The following is a 10454-nucleotide window of genomic DNA, read 5'->3' on the forward strand; positions in this document are numbered from 1 at the left end:
ACTGGGGTCTAGCACAGTCTATGCAACGCCTGTGTATTTTTTTCACCGGGAAAGCACAATTTATGCAAAACACTATACTTCCACATTCTATAATTAATTTTCAAATGCTTCACCTATACATATTTTAATAATTTCTGATTTATCAGATGGTATCTATAATAAATTTTTCTATATTTCAATAAATGAAAAGAAGGCAGTTTCAATCCAACAACAGAGTGCCACACAATATGGGCCTGTCAGGCACCAATTTTTACTTCTAACATGTAAGTTAAAGGATAAGGAATTTATAATGCTGCCTGCGAACGAAACCACTTTTCATACACAAATGTGATCTTTTTTTTTCCAAAGGGTAATACAACAGTACATTTACATAAACTAATCCAAACAATCTATGTATTTGACAATGGCAAACCTCACACAGACTGCCTATTGTTGGTTTACATCTTGGAGTTCTTTATGTTGGCTTGTAACACTGCTCTAGCTGTCAAAGGTTTGACTTGGACTCTAAATAAATGGTTATAGAAGTGCTGTGCAGCGATATTGGACTTCTTTGCAAAAGAAAACCTGCTGTGTATGAATTCAAAAGCTATTAATTTTTCAGTCAAAAATATTCATGCCTATTTCTTTTAATAAAGAAACACTGTGCTGAGCAACTGAGAGATAATGTTGACTAGTGGTACAGAATTTTCAATAGAGCAGTTAAAAATAAATTTAGTAGGAGGTCCCCAACAAAGCTATAATTTTCCAGAATGTAAAACATTTTTAATACTAATCAAGACAGCCCTTCTCCCCCTGCGTTCACTTTTTTTTTTTTTTTTTTTTAAGATTTCTTTTTTTCCCCCCACTGCTTTTCCCTGTTTATTAGCTGTTAACACTAATCTTCATGGCGACACCGCCTGGTATCTCCTTAGCCTACAACACCCGCGAAAGCTTCCTGCCCTCCGCGGCGGAGCATCGATCACGAGCTGCCTTGCCAAACGCCGCTCGCCTTCTCATGATTTCCTCCCTTTAGTTTTTAATCCTTCCTCCTGAGGGGCACCGCTGTTATGAAAGGCCTCGAGGCAGAGTGCTTTGAGACTCCCAGATTATTCCGCTGTTTTAATTTTTAATCCAGTAAGAGCTATAGAAACCAAACCTCCTCCCCATTCTGTTGGGTCTACGTCCTTTGCCAACAATGCGCTGAGGCATTTGCATTCAGGCTGAGATGGAGGCGAGGAACCAGAAGAATGCTATTTTTATAGACACTGTAAGTAGTTTCTACTCTAGAGGGCTGGTATCCACCGGATCAAGCAATTTTCGGCATCTCAACAGCTTAAATGGAAGGGTTTATACCTACCACTCAACTCTCTCCAAGAAGGCACCGAAATTTCCCGTTGACTTTGACATCTGCTCCAGCGTTGCTGAATAGCCTGCAATTTTCTGTCTAGTAGCCTCCCTATGCACTTCTGCAGCCATTTATTTCCAACTACATGGAAACTGAGAAATCCTTTTCTAGTAAAAACGGGTGCGCGAAGTGTTTAATGATTTTATGTTCTCTGTCTCTGTAATGTGTTCTGTTTCAGACATTAATTTTGTCTACCAACTGCATCTTGGCAGGCTACCATATTTGCTGGGTTAATAGTCTGACTCCTTTTTATTTCTATCACCATAAATCACACGTATATGGGCGTGTGTTTGCTTTATTTATAGAAAAAAAATCAGTCAAAACAGATAAACCAATACTTTGTCATTATGCTGCATCATTGCATATTGATTAAAATTGCTAGTACTAACTATAGATTGTCAACGCTCAATTAATTTTCACACAATGACTCAAAGCAAAATCAAATAAAGCCAGTGTACCTTTAAATCTTACAAATCTTAAAATCAAGAAGCAAAGCACTCTCTCCATTTTGAATAATCACTGGAAGCTCCGAGGAACATTTTCAGCGTTAAGAGGTTGGGAGAAAACAACAGCCGAAGAAGAGTCGCTTCGGTCAGGGGACGAGACGGCAGATTTGCCCGGGTTTGGGGGTACCCAGGAGCTGCCTTGGTCTAGAAGCCACTTGCTTGCCCGGGTTTGGGGGTACCCAGGAGCTGCCTTGGGCTAGAAGCCACTTGCTTGCCCGGGTTTGGGGGTACCCAGGAACTGCCTTGGTCTAGAAGCCACTTGCTTGCCCGGGTTTGGGGGTACCCAGGAACTGCCTTGGGCTAGAAGCCACTTGCTTGCCCGGGTTTGGGGGTACCCAGGAGCTGCCTTGGGCTAGAAGCCACTTGCTTGCCCGGGTTTGGGGGTACCCAGGAACTGCCTTGGTCTAGAAGCCACTTGCTTGCCCGGGTTTGGGGGTACCCAGGAGCTGCCTTGGGCTAGAAGCCACTTGCTTGCCCGGGTTTGGGGGTACCCAGGAGCTGCCTTGGGCTAGAAGCCACTTGCTTGCCCCGCACCTTTTTTTTAAAGGGCAATCCGGGCCTGAGAAGGTTTCCCTTCTCAGTTTCGACAGTGTAAAACGTGATACAGGGTAACCGCGATTATCATCAAAAGGTGCAGCTAGAGTCTCGTCTACTGCAAATGTCTGTCACAAAGGGAGAAAGAAAAATAAATATACTAAATATAATTGAATTACATCTCCGTCCTAACGCTTCCTAAGATTTCACGCAAGTCGGACTGATGCAAAGCGAGTTACAGGCCGGTATGTGAGGGGAGAAAAAGGCCCAATGCTTCAGCTTTAGAGCAAAACTTCTTTCAAACTCCCTGAAAAGAGGGGAACGACGAAACCCGGCGGCCCGCGGCGGTGCCTCCTGCAAAGCAGCGCTTTGCGTCTCCTCACCGCGACCAGCCCCGAAGCGGGCCACGCTTCGCACCACACGCTCCGGTGGGGAACAGGAAAGAGAGGGTTGTTGTGAGGTTTTGTTTGCTTTCGGCACAGTTCGGTACTTACGGGCTGAGGGGTGGCTTTTGGTTCAGTTGACTTCACATGCAGGTGCGTCATCATGGCTTGCAGGCGCTCTTTATCTTTTGCAAGCTGAAAGGGAGGAAAAAAAAAAAATAAATGATCTTCTGTTACTCCTACGAATAAAAGCCAACCTCTGCTTATTCCTAATCAAACAGCTGGCACCGAGGCATGAGACAGAAGAGTTTTATTGCCGAGTACTTTGGAAATTGTATATGGTCTGTTCCCGAGGTAAAGCTAACGCGCGGTGCTGGGTGTCACTATTTCCCGGAGCAGAATGCATTAGCCCTCGAGTGAGAAGAGCTAGACCTGCCGGCACCACGAGCTTCACTCTAGCCCTGACAGCTAAAAGACGACAGTGAATCATGTTTATTAACCAGCCCCACTCCAGCTCCGGAGGCGCAGCAGAAAGCCAGCGGGGCAGCGGCATCGAGCGGCCTTCGCCTCCTTCCAGACCAGACAGCAAGCGGCACCGATGGACCGTGGCCCTTACGTCAGGTACAGGCCTTGCGGCATGTGCAGCAAGCGCGGAGGCAGCGGTGGTTAAACCACACGAGGCGCCTCTGCGGGCCACGGCGGGCGGCCTCGGCTCTAGAAAACGCCTCGTTTTTACTTGAGGAGGTGGCACAGCCCCTTCGGCCGGCCACCATGGGCTGCCGGGCTGGGAGCACCCGCAGGGGCACCCCTGCGTGGGGCAGGAGCAGCAGCGTCCCTTCGGCGTATGCCCGAGGGCAGCAGGGTGGGAAAGAGCGGGAGACAGCATCGGGAACCGCCCCGGAGCGCTCATCTCAGGGCACCCAACGCCCCAGGACCGATGCTTTCACCCTTTCTCATCGGTCACATCACGCCCGAAGAGTTGGGGCAAAGCTCCTGCTCTTGACATCTCTTGCATTTTTTGTGGTTGAGGTCTGCACCAAGCTGGTGCCTTGGGAGCACACCATATGCATCCTCGGCCAGGAACGGCTTCCCGATGCATTTAGAAGGCACTGGCCAGACACGAAACCTCATTATTTTTGGAAACAAGAAGTTTTCTGTGTGCGCGAATGGGACTTTTTCCAGCTGCTCTTCAAAAAAAACACAGTGGAAAGATATTAAGAAACAATGCTAATGAGAAAAGGGTGTTATTAACCTACATGCCCAACACAAAGACTCCTGCTTCCAGCAGGACTTGGATCAGGTTCTTAAAAATGACAATTCTTGCAGAGCTGCGTTTTCGCTTTAGACAAGCCAGATTCCTGGTGCCAAGAGGAGAACTGCGCTCGCATTCCAGCAAAACTTTAAACAACCTGCCCACCTTATCACCCTCATCTGTTTGCAGCAGTAAAGTTGGGCTAAGTGTATATAAAAGGAGACTGGGTCATAAATCCCCATTCATAACCTTACAGTCAAGGTTGTCTTGCTCTCCGCAAGGCGAGGGGCTTCCGACCGTGCCAGAAAGGCGTCACGACGGGATAAAACCTGGCACACGGGTTTCCAAGACGGGAATTAAATAAAGGAAAAAATGGTGTCACCGCTGTGTGCTCTGGAAGTGCAAAAGCAGAATCACCGGGCTTTTCAGACGGCTGCTTGCTTCTCGGTCAAAAACCTCCATGGCAAGAGAGAAAACCCGACACCCGAAGCAGATCTCCTGCAATCTCATCGCCGGATCTGCGCCGGACTTCACAGAAGAGCCGAAGGGCAGCGAGGGGCTCTTATCGTAGCGCTGCAGCAGAAACTTCTCCCTCCGAGAGTCCTCCGAGGACCTCTTCAGAGAAAGGAGAGGTCTCCCCCCTCAGCCGCCATGCTTCGCGCAGAACAAATTAAAACCGAGAAGACAGTCGCGCTCTCGGCGCGGCTCTGTTGCGCAATCTCTCGTCCGTAGCAGTGGCCGGGCACGCGGGGCCGCTCGGCAGGGTCGTCCGCGCGGTAAATTCTGGTCTGCAGGCTCCTGCAGAAGAACAACGTCTTCCAGCCAAAATAAATAATAAAAAAATAAAAAAAAAAAGGCAGGCACCCGAGGCACCCGAAAGCTTCCCGCCTGCACCGGCACGGCGGCAGGAGGGAACGGCAGCCGGGCAGCACGGGCGCACCCTGCCGCGCTTCCCCCGGGCCCCCTCGGCCAAAGGCAGCGATGCACCTCCCTCCCAACGGCCGGGGTCCTCGTTTGTAGCGTTTTCACCCATCGCCTTAGCAAATGCGCTTTTAACGCCGTTCCTGGTGGACGGAGGTTATTAGAGATCCTCTCGACATTTCAGGCAGACACACGCTAGTGTTTTCTCATAGTCTAGGAATTCAAACACTCACCCAGTTAGGCAGGAGTTTAAATTATGAAAAATAGAGGTCTCTCAGTTTCAAAGCACTGAAGAGAAGTAAAAAAATCTGAAGAATTTCTTTAAACTGTTTTCCCCTTAGGTCAGGAAGCAGTAGTGATATAAAACTAGAATGTCACCAGTAGCCCCTCCGGTCAGTGGGGTCATACAGAAGAAGGCACGAGGGCTTGCTTGGCCACCGATGGGAGCAAATTCTCACTGGTGGCACTCACTGGAGCGCAGATGGTCCAGAAACGGGGATTATTAGTAGACTTGCTGGAAAATGCTCTTGATCTAGCCATAGTGTCCTTGGGCAAGGGCTGTTCTGCCGCGTACAAAAAGATGTGCTCTGTACAGGCGGTCTGAGGACTATGATATAGTCCCATCTGAAGCCTCATTCTTTTTTCCTCTATCCATTTGGAAAGCTCTGCGTGGTGGGAGTTTTCAGATGGCCACACAGGTCTTCACAGTAAGGTGATTTCGTGAGGTTTCCCTCACCTCTGTGGGGTAGGAGCACGATCTAGGTGCCTAACCGTGGTTCAACAGAACACACACCCAGAGCAGAGCAAGCTTTGCAAACTGGGACCCCGAGACACACGCCTCGCCCTGGAGAGGTTAAATCCTAACGCTCCACAGGTAGGAAAGGCAGGAGAGGGAAGGCACAGAAAGCGCAGGCCAGAAGGGGCTCGAGGCGAGGGGGCAGCACGGGAGTCCGGCGACCAAGGAGCAAGAGAGAGAAGACATTAGGCAGAGATGCTGGAGAAATTGCACGGGAGGGAAAACCCACAAAAAACAATGGCAAGGAGCAGGAATGTGAAGACGGAAACCCAGAGAGGGCATTCAACAGGAGCAACATGGCCACATCAACTGGAAGGGGAGATGGCTTCAGCAGCGGGATTTTGGACAGAACGACAGAGGAGAAGGCAGCCAGCCATGGGCAATGCCAGAGACAACCAAGATGGAGCCTCCTCCCTCCCGTTCCGTGCCTAAGCTGTGCAGTAGAAAGGTTTAGGACCCACTTATCAAGAGCATCAACGAGCTCTTGAGCATCATCAAAGCATTCCTGCTTTAGGAAAACAGGCCCAAGCAGTGTTTTCACTACACTGGAAATGGGCAGCTGTCTTCGTGTTCCCCCGTTAGGAGACACTTAAGCTTTTCATAGCCTTGTTGCTGTCCTGAAAGGTTCTTCCACTCAAAGGCAGTGATGCAAAATGGATGTCCTATTCCAGCTAAGAAGGAGCTAAGGATAAGGGTATGTTCCTGTGTTTGTGTTTTACCCAGCAGCCCAATTCTCACTATTTATAATGGCAAGAAATGACCATGTCACGATGGCTTAGGCAAAGTGAAATATGAGAAGATCTCTACCTTGTCTGTGGTATTTTAAGTATTTTTGTGATGGAAATGCTGAGACCAAAGCTTCGAGATACTTCTGCAAAGGGGCATTTGCAATCCAACACAAAACAGGTCTGACCCGTTTTCTTCAAAAAGTGAAGTTAAAAATTACTTTCTTTAAAAGACATTACACTTATCTCTGTCTATGACACTGATGAAACTATTGTGCGTAAAATAAATAAGAGCACGAAGGAAAAAAGAAAGGCTCGCATTTGGGTCCATCACATCTAAAACCTGAAGTGCATCCCTCAGGTGGAAAGAAATTTGTTAAATTCTACCCCTGTCTTGCTGGGGCTGTACCTGGATGAATCGGTGCGGCATTTAGATCTTGCCACGGTGTCGGACCCTGAACCAGCACGTGATACTTCACAGCTCCAGTGGAAGTTTCTCGTCAGTGCTGAGCACCGCGGGCCAAGTGGGAAAGGCTGTGGGTCCCTCTTCTGTCTAGCTCACAAGGCTCAAACAGTCAGCCGCAGGGCTTGTTGTTGCCACTCTCTTGGCAACTGCGCCATTGCTGAAGCATCAGGTCAACGGTCGTAGTCCACCTGCTCCTGCTACACCTTGGGCGCTGCAGCCAGCGTCACTGAAACCCCTGCTGTGGGGCCAGACCTCTGTTCTACTACGGTTCTGTGCAAAACCAGGTCACAGCCAGATAAACTAGGTACCGGAAGATCCTCGTACATATTTAGGCAGACTTTTTTTTTTAAAGTATGAGAGGACTGACCCACAGGATGAGAGGAGAGGGAGAAGAGGGGAGTTGCAGGTACGTTTCAGAAGCAGGACCGCCCTCCTCCTCCCCCTATCCTTGCTGGCCAACGCATAGATGGTCTCCGATATCGACATCCCCGTCTAAACTAAGCCTCTGGTTCATCCTATCTACTGCGCTAATACGCTTGTTAAAAACAAATCCAGAACTTCGTGGCCCTCACACCACTTTGAAGTTACGTCCTTGTCTCGGGGACCTCACGCTGCCTTCCCGTGCGATGACTCCAAGCTGAGAGGTATTCCCCAGCGCTTCACAGGCGTGAAGCTGTAACCGTTAGTCACTTGGAACAATCAGTAGAATGCAGAGCTGATAAAATCTTTCAAAAATATCGTCGAAGGCTTATGGAGAGGTGATAACCAAGCATCATCTCGGTCCTGTCCAACTGTTAACACAGGGCATCCTCCTGTAGTTCCAGGCACAGCCGTTCCCGGCGACGGCAGGATTAATTCTTTTCAAGCTTACTCTAACTGAACAATCTAGCTTTACCTTCAGCCTTGGTAAAAGATTATCTCGTATCTCGGTTTACCAGGAAGACTGCAGATATTTTTCTTTTTTTCTAATTCCCGAGAAACTTGTTAAAATAACAGACCATTCCTCCTAACGCTTTCTGTAAGACTCTGATATTTTATGACTGGTAGTTTGATTTCTATAAAACTGGTATTAAAATAGTTTATATTGCTTCAGCTAATAGTGAAAGAGTGTCATGACCAGCGTGTTCCTGAAAGTAAAATTTAGGAAATATCTATGAAAGAAAAAGGGTAATTTGTAAGATAAGAAGATAAAAGACATTTTTTTAAATGCTTATCTTGAAAAGTAACAACAAGAAGTTTAAGTGTGTTTTTGCTGATTTTTCTCTCCAACTATTTGAAGCTATAAATGACTTAACTCAGTAAAATTCCAAATGTAATTATCTTCTGTACTTAGCCCAAGGCTTTCCATATATCTCTACACTGCTGTCTTGCATACAAAATAGGTTTTTCAATAGCTGGTAACTATATAGTGTACAACATTGTTTTAATTCCCCCTTCTTCGCTAACCTCTTGCCTACACACGGGCACGCTGTCGAAGCCGCCCAGCCGGAGCAGCGAGGTGCGGGGAGACAGGCAGGACTCGAAAGCATTGGGAAAGGCAGTTACACAAACACGTCATACCTTTGCATCGCATTCAATATATTCCATTTTACCCCCTTTTGGCACTTTAAAAAAGCCCATTGGCTACAAATGGTAAAAAATAATAGTAGCAGTAGTAATAATAATAATAATAATAACAACAACAATAAATACATGGAGAGTGTTAGTATATGAGAGACCATCAAACAAGTCAGGTCATGCGGTGTTTTGAAATAAACATCAACCATTTCCCCCGAGTACGAACAACTCTAAAAGAAGGGGACCACGTTCCGCTTGCCCCCCTCCGCCCCCCCTCCCCGGGTGAGTAGAAGCAGCATTAGATACATACTGAGGGACTTCCAATCAGTCGGCCTGCTTAAGTTTCCTATTTCTTTTCAAGTTACGGTTTAGAAAAGAGGAAATGAAGCTGCAGTTTCTTTTGACGGTTTTTAAAACTACTACAAGAAGGTTTTGAAAGCTGGTTTTCAATCATAGGGGGAAAAGCAGAACTCATTTTTTATTGCTGTCGAGAATTGGATTTGATTAATACTGAGGTAATATTAAAATAAATTTTATTTTACCTGTAGCTCTAACTGCTGTACAACCTGCATTTGTACTCTACATTGGGCTGTACTTCTATCATCCAGCGCATGCTCACTGTTGAGATGTCTGTAACAATACACAGAAAATCATTAAGTGAAATGGATAAACAAAAAGGAAAAAGTAGTTACCAGGATGAATAAGCAATCTGAATGTTATCCAGCACGTCTTCATCAATATCTGAGACTTTTAAGATAGTTTTTGAATTATTTTTTTTTTCCTCTGTCCTGCTTTGGCTTGTGCATCTTCCCATCACTCATTATATCTTAAGCACATTTTCTCAGAAGGCGGCTCATTCGTATGTAAGAGGTATTTTGCAGAACAGTTGTTTTTCCTCCATTAGGTAAATGAAAGCGAGATCAAGAAATTATAGAAAAATTATTTCATATATAATTTCTTTGTATAAATACTGTACTTGACTTTAAGATGCTGGATATATCTAAATGGACACATGCAATACATGAATAATAAATCCCATAGAACCCTCATGTTTACGTGATTCTAAATAAAATAAAATACATGATTGTGCAAAGAACAAAAAAATCACATAAAATTTGGTGTATAAGTATGTGCAAAATATGTACCAATAAAAGAGAGGAAAGTACGGACAGTTACTGTAAAACAAATCTTCTTCATCCAAAAGAAACAAAAAGTCATCCAGAACACTAGAACAGCTGGAATTCAAGGTTTATTGTAATATGTGTTCTGAAAAACTTCTCCCATGCAAATGTTAAAGTAAATTAAAAAAATAAAGCCTTTAAAATAAAACCGCTGCAAGGGTCAGGCTGAAGCTATGTTTTGGGGCTAGTACCTTCATAGAAGTGGAAAAAAAAAAAAATAAATCCCCATATATTATTCTCCCATCTACACTTTTTTTTACCTTTAAATTGCCTTGATTTCAAGATCTTTAGCATACGATGGGCTAAATTTAACTCCACTGACTCCTGTGATTTCCAACACAGAACAATTTGGCCTACTTATCCTCCCATGCTGGCTAACTGCTCATCTGAAATGTAGAATATTTAATATTCTGCAGAGTGACTTTCTCACCTGCTAACAAGAAATATATATATATATATATATTTATATTTTTTTTTAACCACGGCAAATGGAGAAGTTCTGATTGCGACCGCCGTAATAAATCAGGCGCCCACCACTCACCCATCTGCCCTCCTCCCGATGCCGAAACTCATCGGAGCCCCCTCGGAGACCGGCCATGAGCCAACCGCCCGCTTCCCACACTACGCCACCCTACTCCAACAACTGATTTTTCTCCGGCGCATCGGCAGCCGCTGGAGGACAAACGTCGCTGCACCCATTTACGTTACGCGTTGGGTACCGTTCACGAGGGCAGGGAGAAGGGGACCCG

At 46.0% G+C, this 10454-nt stretch overlaps 1 protein-coding gene across 1 annotated transcript in view; it reads right to left on the bottom strand.

The window, feature by feature from the left end:
- The window catches only part of FOXP1 (forkhead box P1), a 399883-nt gene that overhangs the window by 26961 nt on the left and 362468 nt on the right, over positions 1-10454 (bottom strand). Inside the window, exons 11-12 of the mRNA XM_082487999.1 lie at positions 9067-9154; positions 2919-3002 (exon numbers count right to left, since the gene is read on the bottom strand). Of these exons, the coding sequence (XP_082344125.1) occupies positions 2919-3002; positions 9067-9154 (172 nt within the window). The remainder of the gene's footprint in view (positions 1-2918; positions 3003-9066; positions 9155-10454) is intronic.

The sequence above is a fragment of the Vanellus vanellus genome, assembly GCF_965231255.1.
Source record: "Vanellus vanellus genome assembly, chromosome: 9".
Classification (NCBI taxonomy): domain Eukaryota; kingdom Metazoa; phylum Chordata; class Aves; order Charadriiformes; family Charadriidae; genus Vanellus; species Vanellus vanellus.